This window comes from Coregonus clupeaformis, chromosome 8, assembly GCF_020615455.1.
Source record: "Coregonus clupeaformis isolate EN_2021a chromosome 8, ASM2061545v1, whole genome shotgun sequence".
Lineage (NCBI taxonomy): Eukaryota > Metazoa > Chordata > Actinopteri > Salmoniformes > Salmonidae > Coregonus > Coregonus clupeaformis.
Window position 1 is genome coordinate 48,222,588 of NC_059199.1, and position 22,072 is coordinate 48,244,659.

Here is a 22,072-nt window from a genome sequence, read left to right on the forward strand (position 1 = left end):
GTAACCCACTCATTCTCACCTTCTGTACTATTAGTTTCACTTAACTCACTAGGAGTGTCAAACAAAACCTCAGATTCCGCCATCTTCCGTCATAGCCAGTTCTCTCTTCCGCGGACATTGGTCATCAAGCGGGAAAACCCTCTATTTCCTTGTTCAGAGTTTGAAGCGTATGACTATGATGTCATCGACTCTAATATTTGATGGTGTAGCCTACTGTCCACGGTGACACTCACAGACAGCAACACATTTGACATGGATAACAACACGAACATATAAAAATGAAGGGCCGAAACAGTTGGACTATAAATTACTGGTAAGTAGGCTAACTACATTGACGGGTTTACTGCGTTTCTTATTTGGCAACATGTAGCCCTTGATCATTGAGGTGTATTCTGTATGGTGGAGTTTTGTTAAGAGCCGCGACGCTCGGTCTGAACATAAACACGCATCGCTTGCGGTACGGTTTTGAAAGAGATAATAAAAATACAAATAAAGGTTAAATTGATACACACCTTTATAGGGGTAGGGTTCCCACACTGCCAAATTACAGCGCTTGTCAAGGAAGCAGTGAGTGGACTCGCCTACCTGTGCTAATTGGATATCTGCAACTCCAAACATCTGTATGTAAACGGAAGACAGATGCCACAAACGTGTTGTCACTGAAAAATAACATCAGCTACAATTGTGTTAAAATCTGTTAACACAGTGTACAGTAAGTGTGTATTTTGTATTTATTTAGATGTGATATGAAAGTAGAGGGATTTGTGTTTATTGAACCGTATCGCAATTGAGAATCGATTCACGTTTAGATGGAGTATTTGGCTGTTTCAGAGCCAATCCGCCCTTTAAACAGAACATGGACTGTCCTTGGACTAAGGAGTACCGTATCAGTCCAAAATTGGACCAGAACACGGTGTCAAAAGCTCATGAAGTCAGACTTTTAGATTTTCCAAAACTAACTTGCGGAACAAATCAAAGAAGGCAAACTCAGGTTGGTTGGATACATTTAACATCTCGCTGACAATGTCTCTGGGAATGAACACCGGAAATGTATTTATTTTTCTGAAAATACTGTAGTGGTCGACAATAGACATTATAGGAGGCAATGATACAATTAACTAAGACACTATAGGCCGACTTAATCAATAATCGCCGTTATCCATTGAATAGGAGTGTAGCCTAGTCGAGGTATAGTACAGTAGAACTAGATCAATAACATACGTATTTTCTGACCAAAATAAGGCTACTGTAAATGTACAGTATGAAGGAATACAATAGATAATTTATGCACATTTTATTTAGGCTCCATTCAATGATACTAACAGACATGAGCAGTTGTCATCAACAGTTCAAAAGGGACAATTAATGTAACTTTACTTTAGGAATTTCATTATCCTGATCATGTTTATAGAGTAGCCAAGGGGGGCTGTTAATCCATGACCACTGATTATTAGTATTTTGTGACAACTATAAAATGAACTGATTATTCATGGTATTTTTGGTGAGAACTAATACAGATGTCAATGTCAATACCAAAGTAAGATGTGATCTGTCGTCAGACAGCCAGAAAATGATTGTAGTGTTGTTAATCTAAATGACAACGCACATTGTGATATTTATGAGATATGATCGAGGAAACAATTTTTAATACCACTTCACACAACCAAAACAATAATGTTTTTTTAAACAGGTGTGACATATTAGCACTGCCCGAAGGGGAGAGAGAGAGAGAGAGAGAGATGAACATAGAAGTCAGTCCCATCCCAAAGCTGTGCCCAGTCGCAGAGGTCTTCCCATGGAATGAATTCTCCTACACAGCCCGTCTGAGCCCCACAGAGACCCACGACACAGCCGGATGGCTCTCTGCTCTGCCTGCCTTCCACAATCATCATCCACCCTATCCCATCTGTGAGAGAATGCACCCGAGTGGCACCCAAAGCTCTGCCCCAGAGGAGAGCGGCAAGACCGCCACAGATCCTGGAGAGGCTCAGCTGGACTTCTACCGTAAACTGGGCTACTCCCCAGCGCAGGTCCAGACCGTGCTGCAGAAGTTTGGCCTGAACACAGACACTAACAGGATTCTGGGGGAGCTGGTGCGGACTGGAGCCAGTCCAGAAGGGATGGAGAAGGAGGTAGCCCCAACTACCATGTCTGTCCTGATGGCCCGAGGGGAGACCCTTAGTAGCCTGCCCCTCACCCCTCCACCCAGCTGGGAGGAGGCAGCCAGTGAGGAGGGAGATGACCTGAAACCCATAGTGATCGATGGGAGCAATATGGCTATGAGGTGAGTAGAGAATTTAAATAGATGCTGCTATGAGTCTTAGTAGGATTACATGCTGTGGGTCTGAGAACTGGTTACCCGGACACAGATTAAGCCTAGTCCTAGATTAAAAGAGACAGCAGGTAGCGTAGTGTTTGAGAGTGTTAGGCCAGTAACCGAAAGGTCGCTGGTTCGAATCCCTAAGCCGACTAGGTGAAAAATCTGTCAAAGTGCCCTTGAGCATGGCACTTAACCCTAGTTGCTCCTGTAAATCGCTCTGGATAAGAGTGTCTACTTAAATGTAAAAAGCATGCTCAATGGAGATTCTTCATAGAAAGGGCTTTTTAGTCTTGGACTAGGCTTAATCTGTGTCCGGGAAACTACCTGTGTGTCTTGAATTGCTGTTTGCTGGTGATCGTTATAGCAGAATGTATCATTCAGCTGTGTTTTGATAGGGTCCTGAGGATACCTAATTGGTTTGCATTGAGGAAGGTATCAGGGGTCTGTGGCATCATGTACATTACTGGCCACTCATCAGGACTCCTCGTACCCCCACCTCCACTACTAATAAGTCTTTGAGTCAGCATGAAAGTGCTCTTCAGTTGTGAACATTACAAACAAATCAGTTGTGCTCTCAGATCTGTGCTCTAATAGCAGAAAATGGAGGGGTGGACATAAAGTAGACATAATCACTCTTAACCGATGATGTTCATGGAAAAAACGTAGAGACAGGCTTCGACCAGCCTTAATCTAATCTCTCCAGTAATTGTAGATAAGTGTTTCTAGGAAGGAACACGTGGTTTGTACTGTACCAGCAGAATTCCCCCTCTGTCTTAAAGTACAGATCATTTCCTTATTACGCTAAACTCCTGCCCTAACCTAATAATTATGATCTAGCTAGAAGTCGGGATGGTGGTTCAGCCCTCAACACTCAGTCACTATCAAGTGACACTGTCAATACAACAGGTGTAGACTTTACCGGGAAATGGTTACTTTCCCAACAATGCAGAGTTAAAGATTTAAGAAAAAATTACAAAAAAGGAAATAGTAACACAATAACATAACAGTAACGAGACTATATACAAAGAGTACCGGTACCGAGTCAATGTGCAGGGGTACGAGGTAGTTGAGGTAATTGACGTAATATGTACATATGTGAAGAGTGTGAAAGTGTGTCTGTGTGTTTTGGTGTGTCACTGTAGTATGTGTGAGTGTGTGGGTAGAGTCCAGTGAGTATGTGCATAGAGCCTGTGCAAGAGAGTCAGTGCAAATAAAAAGGGTGTCAATTCAAATAGTCCGGGTAGCCATTGGATTAACTGTTCTGCAGTCTTATGGCTTGGGGGTAAAAGCTGTTCAGGAGCCTTTTGGTCCCAGACTTGGCGCTCCGGTATCGCTTGCCGTGCGGTAGCAGAGAGAACAGTCTATGACTTGGGTGGCTGGAGTTAGCCTGGAAGAACCCTCAACCTTTTCTCTCACACCCCCTCTCACTCCCTCATCCACTGCTCCTCTGTCTCCTTTGGCCTCCTTCCCACTTTGATACACACTCACACCCGTATAGGCACGTCTCTCCCTCATCGCTCAAGTATGCAAATCTGAGCATGCATATCAGTTCACAGTGCAACAGGAACAGGCCTGCATTTTATTTACTGCCTGCCCTTTGATGTGGATAATACATGTACAGTGCATTCGGAAAAGTATTCAGACCCCTTGACTTTTTCCACATTTTGTTACATTACAGCCTTATTTTAAAATTGATTAAATAAATTGTTTTCCTCATCAATCTACACACAATACCCCATAATGAGAAAGTGATAATAGGATTTTAGAAATGTTTGCAAATGTATAAAAAATAAAAGACCCTTTGTTATGAGACTCAAAATTGAGCTCAGGTTCATCCTGTTTACATTGATCGTCTTTGAGCTTTTCTACAACATGATTGGAGTCCACCTGTGGTAAATTCAATTGATTAGACATGATTTGCAAAGGCACACACCTGTCTATATAAGGTCCCACAGTTGACAGTGCATGTCAGAGCAAAAACCAAGCCATGAGGTGGAAGGAATTGTCCGTAGAGCTCCGAGACAGGATTGTGTCGAGGCACAGATCTGGGGAAGGTACCAAAACATTTCTGCAGCATTGAAGGTCCCCAAGAACACAATGGCCTCCATCATTCTTAAATGGAAGACGATTGGAACCACCTAGACTCTTCCTAGAGCTGGCCGCCCGGCCAAACTGAGCAATCGGGAGAGAAGGGCCTTGGTCATGGAGGTGACCAAGAACCCGATGGTCACTCTGACAGAGCTCCAGAGTTCCTCTGTGGAGATGGGAGAACCTTCCAGAAGGACAACCATCTCTGCAGCACTCCACCAATCAGTCCTTTATGGTAGAGTGGCCAGACGGAAGCTACTCCTCAGTAAAAGGCACATGAAAGCCCGCTTGGAGTTTGCCGAAAGGCACCTAAAGGACTCTCAGACCATGAGAAACAAGATTCTCTGGTCTGATGAAACCAAGATTGAACTCTTTGACCTGAATGCCAAGCGTCAAGTCTGGAGAAAACCTGGCACCATCCCTACGGTGAAGCATGATGGTGGCAGCATCATGCTGTGGGGATGTTTTTCAGCGGCAGGGACTGGGAGACTAGTCAGGATCGAGGGAAAGACGAACGGAGCAAAGTACAGAGAGATCCTTGATGAAAACCTGCTCCAGAGCACTCAGGACCTCAGACTGGGGCGAAGGTTCACCTTCCAACAGGACAATGACCCTAAGCACACAACCAAGACAACGCAGGAGTGGCTTCGGGACAAGTCTCTGAATGTCCTTGAGTGGCCCAGCCAGAGCCTGGACTTGAACCCGATCGAACATCTCTGGAGAGACCTGGAAATAGCTGTGCAGCGACGCTCCCCATCCAATCTGACAGAGCTTGAGAGGATCTGCAGAGAAGAATGGGAGAAACTCCCCAAATACAGGTGTGCCAAGCTTGTAGTGTCATGCACAAGAAGACTTGAGGCTGTAATCACTGCCAAAGGTGCGATTACAGCGATTACACTGGTATACATTTACCAGTCCAACAGTCAATCTTTACCATAACACGTTTTTATTAAAGGTAGACTCAGTGATATGACGTAGATGCACAAAGTAAACGGGATAGTGTAGGGCCCTATAAAATCTGTTTTATTGTTTGCCTGATTCCGTTAATTTTTTCCCAAAATTATGTTTTCTCCGTTTTAGTTTTTCCAGGTTTCAGTTTTCCCCAGTTTTTTCGCTCTCAAAATCACACTTTATTAATAGAAAAACAACTAAATTTGATGTTTTAAGTCCACAACAATCTTATACCATATTAGGAGACCACTTTTGAGGTCTGGTTAAAAAAAAAGAAATTTAGATTTGTGTGTATAATTCCAGTGCTCACCTAGCAAGATGCTGTTGTTTAGCTGTGTTTTTGTGCGCACATATGGTAGAGTTTGCAAAATAAATACCCAATGGATTGATACAAAAAATCATGATCATTCTGCTAGGTAAGCAAGCATGGGCTACTTTGTAGTTAACATTTAATTGAGAAAGCCTTTCCATCTACTAGAATACTTTTCATTAGCATCATCGGGGGGAATTCTCATTGCCTCTTCAGAAAGTTCAGGAAATACGAATCACTGATGCATTGTGTTCATTTCTTATGATAAACTTGATCAAATTACTTAATTTTCTATACATTTATTTGATACCCTACTAAGTCCAATAGATTTTGGAATATTGTTGAATTCCGTGTTAATGTCTGGATTCCGTGATTCCGTCCGCGTTCTCCGCATCGCAGATTTTATAGGGCCCGAATAGTGGGTAAATTCCGCAACAACTAAGAGCATTGAAGAGCGAGGCTCAACTTCTCTGCTGTTTTGGTCCCGTGACTTCCACCAAAGACTGTACAGTATGAACATAGGCAGAAACTGCTTCTCCAATAGAAATCACCGATCACGCTTGTAGGCGATATAATGGCGATGTTGGCTAGCTAAGTTCAGCTGCAGAAACACGTCATCGGGTCTAACGGTCGTCTCGCGCCGAACTACGCATGTGCAGGCCGTCAAATCAAAGGCACTCCTTTGATATAAGGTTGTTTATGACTAAAAGTTTGTCAATTTCACGAGGTTGGAGTAATAACATGTTCAAATACTTAAGGCATTGGCTTGAATCTAGGTTGTGCCTTTAGATTTCAAGAAAATTAACAACTAAGGAAGAATTTTTCACTTCTGTCATTGACTTCTCAAACCCCGGCCTGGTCTGCTTGGTCTCCTTCGCAAGCGTACTTGGAAGTCTCGCTATGTTGCGCTTCTGGGTTTAGAAATTCTGTGCTACCACGCTGTAACAGCTTGAAGCGAATCTGTGCACATGTGCAGATACTGTGTGAAAGCGAAGTCTTACATCTTGCTAATCTCAATATCTGTGGTGCTGCTTGTGGCAACGTCATTTTGCTGAGTCTACCTTTTTAAAGCCTATAAATGACACAACATTACCAGTGAAATCCATTTACCCCTAGACATTTGGTTTAGGACCTACTATCCAGATTCTAGTAGTAGTAGTAGTAGTAGTAGTAGTAGTGTACCTAGTTGGTGGTTAGCCTACCATGAGACAAGTGCACATTTTATTTGTGTATACACAGTTTTCATTTGCAATGCAAATGCTGTAATTGTGTATATTTAAGTGTGTTCACCTCAAAAATAACTGTTCTAGTCATTGCTGGGCGGCAGGTAGCTTAGTGGGTAAGAGCGTTGTGCCAGTAACCGAAAGGTCGCTGGTTCTAATCCCCGAGCCGACTAGGTGAAAAATCTGTCGATGTGCCCTTAAGCAAGGCACTTAACCCTAATTGCTCCTGTAAGTCGCTCTGGATAAGAGCGTCTGCTAAATGACTAAAATGTAATTGCGGGCACACTTTCAAACAATGCTGTTAATTGCTCTTGAGGTACAGGCTGCGTCACAATTCGCGCCCTATTCCCTATATAGTGCACTTATTTTGACCAGAGTCATAGGCACTATGTAGGGAATAGGGTGCCACTTACCCTGACCACACAAATAAGTCATTGCGAACATGATTTGCTTGCTTGCTCAACAATCTTTATTTATATTGCCCCTCTGTTGTATCCACGGGAACAAGGAAGTGTAGTGTACAAAGAAGGGTTTGATTAGCTTGCTTGCTCAACAATATCTATTTGTATTGCCTCTCTGTTGTAGCCACGGGAACAAGGAAGTATTTTCCTGCCTGGGAATCCAGCTGGCGGTGAACTTCTTCCTGGACAGGGGTCATACTGATATCACTGTGTTTGTTCCCTCATGGAGGAAGGAGCAGTCCAGACCAGATGTCCCCATCACAGGTAAGATGTCGGGAATACACCACACAGGGCCCAACGTCTACTTCCTTTTCTGTATCACACCACAGCCCTCATTGTAGCCTATGTAATCCAGTAGATTTCCTCCTCAATACATATAGTGGGGTGGACATGTTGTTTTAGGCACTCAATGAAATTTTGAGTTTATATGCTTTTTTAATCAGAGACGGCACATTATATAATACCTTATGCGATATTTTGACTGCAGGAAATGTGCATACAATCACAATGTTTGAGTAGAGAGTGTGTCTCTTTGGTCAGGAAAGATAAAACATTTTCATGTGTGAGCAAGAAACAGTTTGCCATTTGGCCTTGGCCAGTTACGGAATTTGAGGCAGAGGCAAACAACTTGAGGCACGAAAACGGGTCAGGGTTCAACGTGGTGCAACTCCCCAACTCTTGGTGAGAGCAGTGTAGAGAGCGGGAGGGGAAAACCTGACACGGATACAGTATTTATTCTGTTTCCAAATTGCAACCTGTGCTGAACTTTATCTCCAAACCACCTCTTATTCATCTGATTAAATTAGGGACTTTTCTCAACGTCTTTATTACTTCCTGCAGTAGCACATAAAAATGCTCTTCTCACGGAGCTGCTGCTGTGATGACAGAAGGCTTGGCTTGGCTGACTTACAGTAACTTTTATTGCCAATTTATGCCAAACGCCAGCTATATCGTGTATGCTCAAATGTTTATATGATGTTTGTCACAAACATATAGATGGAAAGTGTTCAATTGAGTTTAATTGAAAGATGTAAAATATCTGAGGCTCCTCAATTAAACGTTGTCCTTTTAATATGTGTGTGCCAAATATCATATAAACGTTGAGCATACACGCTATAGCCGACACACTATCAGAGCATCTTAGTTGCTCGAGTTCCAATAAAGTTTGGCAACAAACGATGACAACATGTTGCCCCCAGGAGAGATGAAGTAAAAGTGTTGTGAAGAAGGTGTGAAATCTGTTGCCTGGAAAAAATTATTTAACATAAAGATCAGGCGGCACCAAGTGAATTAGTAAGTGAATGCATGATTGATCTCTTAATTAATACTTAATTGATGATTAACTAATTGAATGGCTATCTAACGTTAATCTTTTTCTCTACTCTAAAGATCAACACATTTTGCGCGAGCTGGAGAGAAAGAAGATCATGGTGTTCACCCCTTCGCGGCGTGTAGCGGGCAAACGTGTGGTCTGCTACGACGATCGCTTCATCGTCAAGCTGGCGTACGAGTCAGGCGGTATCATCGTATCCAACGACACATACCGCGACCTTCAGGGCGAGAGACAGGAGTGGAAGCGCTTCATCGAGGAGAGGCTGCTCATGTACTCGTTCGTCAATGACAAGTAAGTCTTGTGGTAGCTTATTATTAACCATGAAATACACACAATGGATAAATAACTAATGTTTTAACTAATAATGCAATTGTTACAGTTCTATAACTTTAATGAATAAGCCATTATAAATGCTTCTGAATGTTTATAACTTAATATATGCTAATTATGCATTATTGTTTAGTATACATTAGCCACAGTGTAGTATGAATCTAAACTCTACTCCCCCTCTCTCAGGTTCATGCCCCCTGATGACCCCCTGGGTCGCCATGGTCCCACACTAGATAACTTTCTACGGAAGGTTCCTCGGTTACCACGGAAACAGCCATGTCCTTATGGTGAGATCACATCTCTACTGGGGTCATCCTGTGGTTGACCTTACAGATGGGTGGGGGGAACATTTGCAAATAATTATTAACAAACGGACACAAATACTGTAATGGATGTAATAAATGTACTGTACTGTATGTGCAAAAACTCAACGGTACTAATTAACTCTTGTTTATATTTCATGAATCCAGGAAGGAAATGCACTTATGGGATAAAGTGTAAATTCTACCACCCAGAGCGAGCCAACCAATCCAATCGCTCTTTGGCTGACGAGCTGCGGGAGAAGGCCAAGCTGCCCTTGTCACAACAGAAACACCCCACCACAGGTTCTGGACCTGCCAATGGCCTTTCCCTGGAGGAGGAGATGGCTCAGAAACTGACCCTAGAACAGTGGAATGGCTCCTTGAAGAAAGGCCTCACCAGTGAGAATGTTCTTCTTCTCAAGGGAGGCCATCGCTCCAGCTGGAGGTCCCCAGCTAAGAAGGCCAGCACCAACCGACATTCCCCGACCGACCTGGACTCGGCCCTGCCCAGTGGCTCTCAAGAGAAGCTAGATTCTGGGCTGGGCTCCTTTGAGAGCCAGGCGTCTGACCCCTCTAGAAACCACTGTGATCGCTATGACAACGCTGGGTACAGGAACTGCCAGTCACAGTCCGCCCCCAGTACGAGACAACAACACTATTCTCTCCCTAGCAACCTGCCTTGTAGCTGTTGCTCCCATGCTCAACCTTCACTGGGCCCCAGCGCAGGATACCAACAACACCACAGCCCACACTATAGCATGGGCCCAGCCAGCACCCACAACAACACCCACAACCCAGACATGATGACCTACTGCCCCCCCTGTTACCCCAACTATGGGGCACCAATGTATCCAGTTAGTATGCATCAGGACAGCCACCCCAATGACTTCCAACAACAGGGCAGGTTCTACCCTCCACAGCAGACCTACTGGTCGGACCCGTTCAGGACTTATCCTCAGACTCTCCATAGCGTTGCTCAGGTGGAGCAACAGAGACACTGGTCCCCTGCCCGGACACAGCCGAGCCCCCATGGGGAGGGCAGGGAGAGGGAGGACGGCAAGGAGAGGGAGGATGTCAGGAAGAAGCTGCTGGCCATCTTTAACGGCCGTCTGGTGGACAAGGTCATGGACATGTTCCCCCAGCTCATGGACCCACAGAGACTGGCCGCTGAGATCCTCACCCTGCAATCTCCGGGCCTGTGATTGGCTCGTTGCTCTGAGCTGGAGGGATTTGTAGTTTCTTTCAGTTGAAAGCATCTCTTGAAAAACTGTCCAAGCTACTGTAAAGATCTGTGTTGTGTCAAGTTTTGTGTTTTCCACTTTAGGGAAACATTGATCTTCCTACTGTATTTGCTTTGCCAAATGTATTCTTGCCAAGTGTTTCAGGAACTAGGTCGCTTATGTTGCCTCTGATAACATAAAACCGGAGGCAATTGATTGTTGATGCAAATTGTATCTTTTTAATAAATCATTTTAGACCCTTGAATGTATTAGATGGGTAAAAGTAATGCATTCGAGGAGCAATATTCTTACAGTATGCATGTACATATGTCTATATTAGTTCCCTAAGGCCTATGTATCAAGATTAGTTATGTATTATCGGCACAGTGTGCAATAATGGTGGGTCACGGCTAACTATCTAGTACGGTAGTGAAGTAGATGCTCTATGGGTCATGTTCATTGAAGAACATTAATGTCCAGAGAATAAATATACAGCTCTGGAAAAAATTAAGAGACCACTGCAAAATTATCAGTTTCTCTGGTTTTACTATTTATAGGTATTTGTTTGGGTAGAAATAACATGTTTGTTTTATTCTATAAACTACTGACCAAATTTCTCCCAAATTCCAAATAAAAATATTGTCATTTAGAGCATTTATTTGCAGAAAATGGCAACTGGTCAAAATAACAAAAGATGCAGTGTTGTCAGACCTCGAATAATGCAAAGAAAATAAGTTAATGTTCATTTTTAAACAACACAATACTAATATTTTAACTTAGGAAGACTTCAGAAATCAATATTTAGTGGAATAACCCAGATTTTCAATCACAGCTTTCATGCGTCTTGGCATGCTCTCCACCAGTCTTTCACATTGATGTTGGGTGACTTTATGCCACTCCTGGCGCAAAAATTCAAGCAGCTCGGCTTTGTTTGATGGCTTGTGACCATCCATCTTCCTCTTGATCACATTCCAGAAGTTTTCAATGGCGCATTGTCCTGCTGGAAAAACCAATCCTCAGAGTTGGGGAACAATGTCAGAGAAAAAGGAAGCAAGTTTTCTTCCAGGACAACCTTGTACATGGCTTGATTCATGTGTCCTTCACAAAGATAAATTTGCCCGATTCCAGCCTTGCTGAAGCACCCCCAGATCATCACCGATCCTCCACCAAATTTCACAGTGGGTGCGAGACACTGTGGCTTGTAGGCCTCTCCAGGTCTCCGTCTAACCATTAGATGACCAGGTGTTGGGCAAAGTTGAAAATTGGACTCATCAGAGAAGATGACCTTACTCCAGTCCTCTACGGTCCAATCCTTATGGTCTTTTGCAAACCTCAGCCTGGCTCTTCTTTGCTTCTCATTGATGAAGGGCTTTTTTCTAGCTTTGCACGACTTTAGCCCTGCCCCTAGGAGCCTGTTTCGAACCATCCTCGCTGTGCACTTCACCCCAGCTGCCGTTTGCCATGATTTTTGTAGGTCACTTGATGTCATCCTACGGTTGTTGAGTGACATTCGATCAGTAGAGAGTCGTTTTCACCCTCTGCCGGTCTGTAGCTTTGTTGTCCCCAATGTCTGCTGCTTGAACTTGTTCTTATGAACCGCCGTCATTGAAATTTTAATAATGGAAGCAACCTGACGCTCACTGTATCCCTCTGCCAGTAAAGCCAGAATTGAACCCTTATTTTTCTCACTCAAAACGTTCCTTTTCAACTCTTTTGGCATGGTCAATAGTTATTTTTTGATTAATATTACTTTTGAGGTACTATTAGCACTGTTTTTGCCATCCAGCTGGTCCTATTGCAAGAGGATAGTGATGACCACAGCAGTGGTTTTTATACATTTCCTCGTTAAATAAGATTTGGTTCAGGTGATCACCTAATCAGTACCTAATTCAGTAGAATGAGGTGTGCCTGTGTTGGAATTCAACAGACACTGGAATGAAATGGCTGTCATACATGTAGAGATGCTGATTTAAGAAACATTTGCAGTGGTCTCTTAATTTTTTCCAGAGCTGTATATGCATTCTTAATAAAAATACCTCTTTATAATACAAAAACATAAATAATATATCTAAAATCAATAGAATAGAAGAGTATAATATTTTTTGCCATTGCCACTCTCTACTTTATATTCATACTGTGTGCAGCAATGTGAGAGCAGATGGCTTGTGTATTATTGTTATAATTTCAGATCGTTGTTTTTCGGACAGGTTCAGTGCCCTGCTATGTGTTCATGAGCTGCCAAGGTAGTTTTTTTTATTTTCTTCAGTGTACATGGAATTGTGGTGTGGATACAGGCAATTAATAATTGCAGTTTTCGAATCAAGACGTGAGATAGGTTATATAATGCACAGTGTGACACAATAGCAACACAGAGACAGGAAGTAGCAACGCAGAGACAGGAAGTGGTGATGAAAGTAACAAAACAGCCTAAACAAATGGAATCAGAGTACCAGAATGAAATGTGATACACTATCACAGACTAATGTATCTCCCCAAATGTTTAAAATGTTGTAGACAAACCTTTACAGATAAAACATGATTTGATGATGGATAATATGTAGGAAAGTTGTTTTGTCACAGTTTTGGTAGTGGTACTGATAAACCTTCATCTTTTGGGGGAGTTTTAAAGTCTTTCTACTGTAATACTTCTGTTGTGACTCACTGTGCTGTGAGCTGTTCACACATGCTATTCACTACTATTATTACTGATGGGAAAATATCATGGCTATTGTGAGAATGAGGAAATTCACCAAACTGCTGTTGTGGAGAGAAACAGGGGTTTAATCAGTTCATGACTCATTTTGAGGAAACAGTTTCTCCATTAGTGCATTGTCTTACATTAGGTGTCGTCCCTCAATCTGTACAAGCGGAATAGTCGTGCTATCTGACGTAAGACAATGCCATCTGTGTGCTTACATTGTATTTTCCTTCCACTAATAAAATATTGACCAGGTCGCTTGTCAATAGACACACACACACACACACACACACACACACACACACACACACACACACACACACACACACACACACACACACACTGTTTCTCATGACGAGGAACTAGACCAGGGGTGTCAAACATACAGTTGAAGTCAGAAGTTTACATACACCTTAGCCAAATACATTTAAACTACGTTTTTCACAATTCCTGACATTTAATCCTAGTAAAAATTCGGATTCAGAGTTAGGATCACCACTTTATTTTAAGAATGTGAAATGTCAGAATAATAGTAGAGAGAATGATATATTTCAGCTTTTATTTATTTAATCACATTCCCAGTGGGTCAGAAGTTTACATACACTCAATTAGTATTTGGTAGCATTGCCTTTACATTGTTTAACTTGGGTCAAACGTTTCGGGTAACCTTCCACAAGCTTCCCACAATAAGTTGGGTGAATTTTGGCCCCTTCCTCCTGACAGAGCTGGTGTAACTGAGTCAGGTTTGTAGGCCTCCTTGCTCGCACACGCTTTTTCAGTTCTGCCCACACATTTTCTATAGGATTGAGGTCAGGGCTCTGTGATGGCCACTTCAATACCTTGACTTTGTTGTCCTTAAGCCATTTTGCCACAACTTTGGAAGTATGCTTGGGGTCATTGTCCATTTGGAAGACCCATTTGCGACCAAGCTTTAACTTCCTGACTGATGTCTTGAGATGTTGCTTCAATATATCCACATCATTTTCCTTCCTCATGATGCCATCTATTTTGTGAAGTGCACCAGTCCCTCCTGCAGCAAAGCACCCCCACAGCATGATGCTGCCACCCCCGTGCTTCACGGTTGGGATGGTGTTCTTCGGCTTGCAAGCCTTCCCCTTTTTCCTCCAAACATAACGATGGTCATTATGGCCAAACAGTTCTATTTTTGTTTCATCAGACCAGAGGACATTTCTCCAAAAAATACCTTTCTTTGTCCCCATGTGCAGTTGCAAACTGTAGTCTGGCTTTTTTATGGCGGTTTTGGAGCAGTGGCTTCTTCCTTGCTGAGCGGCCTTTCAGGTTATGTCGATATAGGACTTGTTTTACTGTGGATATAGATACTTTTGTACCTGTTTCCTCCAGCATCTTCACAAGGTCCTTTGCTGTTGTTCCGGGATTGATTTGCACTTTTTGCACCAAAGTACGTTCATCTCTAGGAGACAGAACGCATCTCCTTCCTGAGCGGTATGACGGCTGCGTGGTCCCATGGCTCACAATAGCTCACAAGGATGAACCAGACTTGTCGAGGTCTACAATTTATTTTATGAGGTCTTGGCTGATTTCTTTTGATTTTCCCATGATGTCAAGCAAAGAGGCACTGAGTTTGAAGGTAGGCCTTGAAATACATCCACAGGTACACCTCCAATTGACTCAAATTATGTCAATTAGCCTATCAGAAGCTTCTAAAGCCATGACATCGTTTTCTGGAATTTTCCAAGCTGTTTAAAGGCACAGTCAACTTAGTGTATGTAAACTTCTGACCCACTGGAATTGTGATACAGTGAATTATAAGTGAGTCTGTAAACAATTGTTGGAAAAATTACTTGTGTCATGCACAAAGTAGATGTCCTAACCGACTTGCCAAAACTATAGTTTGTTAACAAGACATTTGTGGAATGGTTGAAAAACGAGTTTTAATGACTAAGTGTATGTAAACTTCCGACTTCAATTGTAGGCCTGACTGTAAGCATTGAGTCAGTCTGAGGGTAACCTATTTTCATTTGGTAATCACTCTGGGTCCTTATTTTTTTTAAGTCTCCAGAAATGTGCAATGCTAATTAATTACAATGATGTAAAATATATGACATATTTTCTTGAGTTAAATGTTTCCACTGACAAGCTAGCACAGCTTTGGCCAAGACAGACATTTATCACCAGGGAGAAATGTTACTCAGGTGAGGGCTGGGATACGAACCATTGCACAGAAACAATCACTCTACAGATTTCCAATTAAAGTGCCAACCAACTCCTAAGGCATGGAATTAAAAACAAAAAAACATGTTTTAAGCGTTAAGTAGGGATTGGTGTGAAGAAAGGAAATTCACATGAGCACAACAATGCCTACTTTACCCATGCTCTACCAAGGTTTTCCAGCACACAGCTTTTACCTACTATAGTAGCTGTGTTGGTCAATTGTACTTCAAACAATGTGTAGACAGGTTGCTCAGGATTCAAACCTTCTCAAACAGCCTAAGTCATTCTCTTAGAGGAGGTGCTCCCACAATAATGTGATTAGTACCGCATAAAAGGTAACGTATTGCATTCTTCCCATCCAACACTAAGACATTATCTCATTCCACCACCTTTAAAAAAAGTGGAAGAATGCGGAAGAGATTGTCTAGCTGTCTAAGCCGCTGCCTCTAGATCACATGTACTGTGTGTACTGTTGCAAGCATGGGTTCGAATCCAATGATGTACTGTATATAAACCCTGGAATGCTGATGCTATGTATGGGCCAATGAGAGGCTTTGAAGCCACCGGTCGACCATATTGGAACTCCCCAGAAAAAGCAATCCTCAATGCCATTGTTTCCCAATTCCAGTCCTCAAGTACCCCCAACAGCACACATTGTTGTTGTAGCCCCGGACAAGCAAACCTGACTTGCCAACTAATCATCAAGCCCTCAATGAGTTGAATCAGGCGAGTTTGTCTGGGGCTACAACAAAAATGTGTGCTGTTGGGGGTACTGGAGAACTGGAGTTGGGAAACACCGTGCCATATGAATGAATGGAATTCTTCAGCATTTCAATACATATTTTCAATGACAAAATTACATTTATTTAAGTATTTTTGTTGTTGTATTGGGGACAGTGACATTAAAACTTTCTACAAATTACACTTTAAGGAAAATGTTTAATTTGTTTATGTTTAGCTCACATAATATTATTTAATAGTATGCATTAAGGTGTCTGTAATAGAATATATGTGGCAATAACAAATGCAGACAATAAATGCATTTCTATAGCATATTTTTTACAACGGTGGAGGGGTGGCAAGATGGAGGCGCGGTGGCATCAAAAAAGTGCACCCTGCCAGTCATCTAGTGTATACAGTGAGGGAAAAAAGTATTTGATCCCCTGCTGATTTTGTACGTTTGCCCACTGACAAATAAATGATCAGTCTATAATTTTAATGGTAGGTTTATTTGAACAGTGAGAGACAGAATAACAACAAAATAATCCAGAAAAACGCATGTCAAAAATGTTATAAATTGATTTGCATTTGAATGAGGGAAATAAGTATTTGACCCCCTCTTAATCAGAAAGATTTCTGGCTCCCGGGTGTCTTTTATACAGGTAACGAGCTGAGATTAGGAGCACACTCTTAAAGGGAATGTTCCTAATCTCAGTTTGTTACCTGTATAAAAGACACCTGTCCACAGAAGCAATCAATCAATCAGATTCCAAACTCTCCACCATGGCCAAGACCAAAGAGCTCTCCAAGGATGTCAGGGACAAGATTGTAGACCTACACAAGGCTGGAATGGGCTACAAGAACATCGCCAAGCAGCTTGGTGAGAAGGTGACAACAGTTGGTGCGATTATTCGCAAATGGAAGAAACACAAAATAACTGTCAATCTCCCTCGGCCTGGGGCTCCATGCAAGATCTCACCTCGTGGAGTTGCAATGATCATGAGAACGGTGAGGAATCAGCCCAGAACTACACGGGAGGATCTAGTCAATGATCTCAAGGCAGCTGGGACCATAGTCACCAAGAAAACAATTGGTAACACACTACGCCGTGAAGGACTGAAATCCTGCAGCGCCCGCAAGGTCCCCCTGCTCAAGAAAGCACATATACAGGGCCGTCTGAAGTTTGCCAATGAACATCTGAATGATTCAGAGGAGAACTGGGTGAAAGTGTTGTGGTCAGATGAGACCAAAATCGAGCTCTTTGGCATCAACTCAACTCGCCGTGTTTGGAGGAGGAGGAATGCTGCCTATGACCCCAAGAACACCATCCCCACCGTCAAACATGGAGGTGGAAACATTATGCTTTGGGGGTGTTTTTCTGCTAAGGGGACAGGACAACTTCACCGCATCAAAAGGACGATGGACGGCGCCATGTACCGTCAAATCTTGGGTGAGAACCTCCTTCCCTCAGCCAGGGCATTGAAAATGGGTCGTGGATGGGTATTCCAGCATGACAATGACCCCAAACACACGGCCAAGGCAACAAAGGAGTGGCTCAAGAAGAAGCACATTAAGGTCCTGGAGTGGCCTAGCCAGTCTCCAGACCTTAATCCCATAGAAAATGTATGGAGGGAGCTGAAGGTTTGAGTTGCCAAACGTCAGGCTTGAAACCTTAATGACTTGTAGAAGATCTGCAAAGAGGAGTGGGACAAAATCCCTCCTGAGATGTGTGCAAACCTGGTGGCCAACTACAAGAAATGTCTGACCACTGTGATTGCCAACAAGGGTTTTGCCACCAAGTACTAAGTCATGTTTTGCAGAGGGGTCAAATACTTATTTCCCTCATTAAAATGCAAATCAATTTATAACATTTTTGACATGCGTTTTTCTGGATTTTTTTGTTGTTATTCTGTCTGTCACTGTTCAAATAAACCTACCATTAAAATTATAGACTGATCATGTCTTTGTCAGTGGGCAAACGTACAAAATCAGCAGGGGATCAAATACTTTTTTCCCTCACTGTATATAAATTATTGTTAGAATCTGACCTACTGCTCTTGCACCTTGTCTTCTTCTTACTTTCCTCCAGGGCTGGGGTTGATTCGAATTGAAGGCAGTCAATTCAGAAAGTGATTTCAATTTTTTAATATCTAAAATGGACAAACTTTTGAAAGAAATAACTTCTACTCCTCTGTTTATTGAGAAGTTATTGAAAATAGATGCAGTTATTTTTGTTCAATTTTGAATTGTTATTTAAGTTTACTTCCTGTAGTAACTTAGTCATTGAAGGTCAGGGAGTGTGGGTAACAGGTCACATGTGGTTATTAAGGGAACTGATTTTTTTTTTTTCATACAGTTGGACCGTGATGTCATATATATTGCTATTTCTGGAAGATGACATTTGTGGTTCTTCTCCATTATCACATAGAGGACGGCGGGTTTAGGCAGGGGAGGGATTAGTTTGTTTCAGAATTAGTAGCAAGAAGAGAGAAGAGATTCTGACTGCCAGTGGTGTTCATATTTGAAATGACAGGATAATGTTTCAGAAGATCAAAGTTAATCATGAACATTGATGGTAATAGATGAGGGCCCATTTGTATTAGGAGTCTCAGACTCGGTCTAAGATCTGATCTAGGATCAAGTCTCCCCTGTCCATGTAATCTTATTCATTATGATTTCAAAGCCTAAACTGATCCTACGTCAGCACTCCTACTCTGAGACGCATCATCCATATGGCCCCAGATCACAGTGAATCATTGTTTATGGAGTTACAGATCAGACATTATATATGTAATTACATTGAGGTGTATTGAAGTATTGGAGAGAACAGTGGAGTCATTTCATTGTCAGAACTCTAATTCCTATTTTATTATTTTTTATTATATAAATATATACAGTTGAAGTAGGAAGTTTTTCAACCACTCCACAAATGTCTTGTTAACAAACTATAGTTTTGGCAAGTCGGTTAGGACATCTACTTTGTGCATGACACAAGTAATTTTTCCAATAATTGTTTACAGAGATTATTTCACTTATAATTCACTGTATCACAATTCCAGTGGGTCAGAAGTTTACATACACTAAGTTGACTGTGCCTTTAAACTGCTTGGAAAATTCCTGAAAATGATGTCATGGCTTTAGAAGCTTCTGATAGGCTAATTGACATCATTTGAGTCAATTGGAGGTGTACCTGTGGATGTATTTCAAGGCCTACCTTCAAACTCAGTGCCTCTTTGCTTGACATCATGGGAAAATCAAAAGAAATCAGCCAAGACCTCAGAAAAAAATTGTAGACCTCCACAAGTCTGGTTCATCCTTGGGAGCAATTTCCAAATGCCTGAAGGTACCACGTTAATCTGTACAAACAATAGTACACAAGTATAAACACCATGGGACCACGCAGCCGTCATACTGCTCAGGAAGGAGATGCGTTCTGTCTCCTAGAGATTAACGTACTTTGGTGTGAAAAGTGCAAATCAATCCCGGAACAACAGCAAAGGACCTTGTGAAGATGCTGGAGGAAACAGGTACAAAGTATCTATATCCACAGTAAAACAAGTCCTATATCGACATAACCTGAAAGGCCGCTCAGCAAGGAAGAAGCCACTGCTCCAAAACCGCCCTAGAAAAGCCAGACTTCGGTTTGCAACTGCACATGGGGACAAAGAAAGGTACTTTTTGGAGAAATGTCCTCTGGTCTGATGAAACAAAAATAGAACTGTTTGGCCATAATGACCATCATTATGTTTGGAGGAAAAAGGGGTAGGCTTGCAAGCCGAAGAACACCATCCCAACCGTGAAGCATGGGGGTGGCAGCATCATGCTGTGGGGGTGCTTTGCTGCAGGAGGGACTGGTGCACTTCACAAAATAGATAGCATCATGAGGAAGGAAAATGATGTGGATATATTGAAGCAACATCTCAAGACATCAGTCAGGAAGTTAAAGCTTGGTCGCAAATGGGTCTTCCAAATGGACAATGACCCCAAGCATACTTCCAAAGTTGTGGCAAAATGGCTTAAGGACAACAAAGTCAAGGTATTGGAGTGGCCATCACAAATCCCTGACCTCAATCCTATAGAAAATGTGTGGGCAGAACTGAAAAAGCGTGTGCGAGCAAGGAGGCCTACAAACCTGACTCAGTTACACCAGCTCTGTCAGGAGGAATGGGCCAAAATTCACCCAATTTATTGTGGGAAGCTTGTGGAAGGCTACCCGAAACGTTTGACCCAAGTTAAAATGTTTAAATCGAATGCTACCAAATACTAATTGAGTGTATGTAAACTTCTGACCCACTGGGAATGTGATGAAAAAAGTAAAAGCTGAAATATATAATTCTCTCTACTATTATTCTGACATTTCACATTCTTAAAATAAAGTGGTGATCCTAACTGACCTAAGACAGGGAATTTTTACTAGGATTAAATGTAAGGAATTGTGAAAAACTGAGTTTAAATGTATTTGGCTAAGGTGTATGTAAACTTCCGACTTCAACTGTATGTATCACACATCTGATCGTTATCAGCATAACTTGGCTGTGAAACATTGTACTGCCAATAAAACCATCATTTGTATACAAGCTTATTTTCTTATTACATGATTAACAGTAAATCACTTTTGCATGAAATCACTTTTGCATGAATTACACCACTTTACATTCAAATGAAGTTATTCCATTCAAGGTGACAAAACTGACACTAAATTGCTAAAGCACTATACTCTTCATCAGAATTTGCAGCGAATAGAGTTTCCTGCACAAGTAGCGAGCATGATTCATTGCGAATCACCACCACTGTCCTAGATCTCTATCTCTGTTTCTTGGAAATGGACCTGCAAAATGCCTCATTTGATTCTTTTTCTCATTGAAACATACTGTATCTTACATAGGTATTTGAGCAAAAAAATTGCCAATTTTACAGTATCCTGGTAAGAACCTGTAGTATCTCTAAGTGTGATGTACAGTGGACTTTACTGTGTTACCTTAAGTGTTTGATTCTGGTACTTCAATAGAACACTTTTAGGCCCCAAAGTGGGTACATCCCTCTGATGAAAGATATGATTTGAATCGTGCCAACCTGACATTAGTGCCGTGGTCATTAGTGTACCATTTGGGACGAAGCCATAATGTTGACTTGACAGAAAAACAGCTACTACTGTTATTTACTTTTTTTCTAGTGAAAACTGACTTAAGGCAGTCTGTCACAGTTTATACAAGCTTAGCTGATGTCAGCTGCTATGATGTTGATGACCGTTATTATGTTATGGTTGTTACAGTATTACTGATCTAAGGTATTGTTATAACAAAGCTACCAGAGGTGTAACAAAAAACAACAGAGCGCCATGGCATGCCATCATCCCGCGCATTGCGCTGCCATAAGGAAGGAAGCATAAGCAATAACAAAGTGTTCAATAACAGTGTAGTATCGTGTAAAGTTTGGGAAGAAAGTATAGGGCCTCAAACAATCTCAGATGTGGATGTAACACCCTCTGCTGGACGGATAATGAGGTATAAACTGACAGCAGCTCGTCAGTGAGATGATGTGATCTTGTCGGACAGAAAGACTCCTGAGGGACTGTATGTGTGGAACATATTGCAGTGTTCCTTCATCTCCACAATTGCACAAAAGTCCTTGAGAGCAAATCTGTGACTTTGTTACATATGAATCAGAAATGTATCAAATATGACTGATGATTCAATGTCTTGAGGGAAGGGGTAATTATATCTCAGAATGATAGTCTCTGCCTGTATCAACTTCACATTGACCATTGGTTCTCATGACCTCAGCGCGACCTCAATGCATGCTTGTTAGACAGCCAAGAAGACTCCCAATCACTTGGACATGCTGTAATCAGTTACTAGAACTGTAAATTGGTACATGGTGAAATAAAGCCAGATTAGAGATTCCTCCAAAACTGACTTTAGAT

The 22,072-nt window shown here is 42.0% G+C and overlaps 1 protein-coding gene across 1 annotated transcript; it reads left to right on the forward strand.

Annotated features, from left to right (window-relative positions):
- The first annotated feature begins 214 nt into the window (after positions 1 to 214).
- On the forward strand, positions 215 to 11,152 carry LOC121572879 (ribonuclease ZC3H12A-like). The gene is made up of 6 exons (XM_041884912.2): positions 215 to 313; positions 1,691 to 2,284; positions 7,478 to 7,617; positions 8,743 to 8,977; positions 9,203 to 9,303; positions 9,487 to 11,152. The coding sequence occupies exons 1-6, from the start codon at positions 279 to 281 to the stop codon at positions 10,518 to 10,520; spliced, it is 2,139 nt and encodes a 712-aa protein (XP_041740846.2). The 5' UTR covers positions 215 to 278; the 3' UTR covers positions 10,521 to 11,152.
- The last annotated feature ends 10,920 nt before the right edge of the window (positions 11,153 to 22,072 follow it).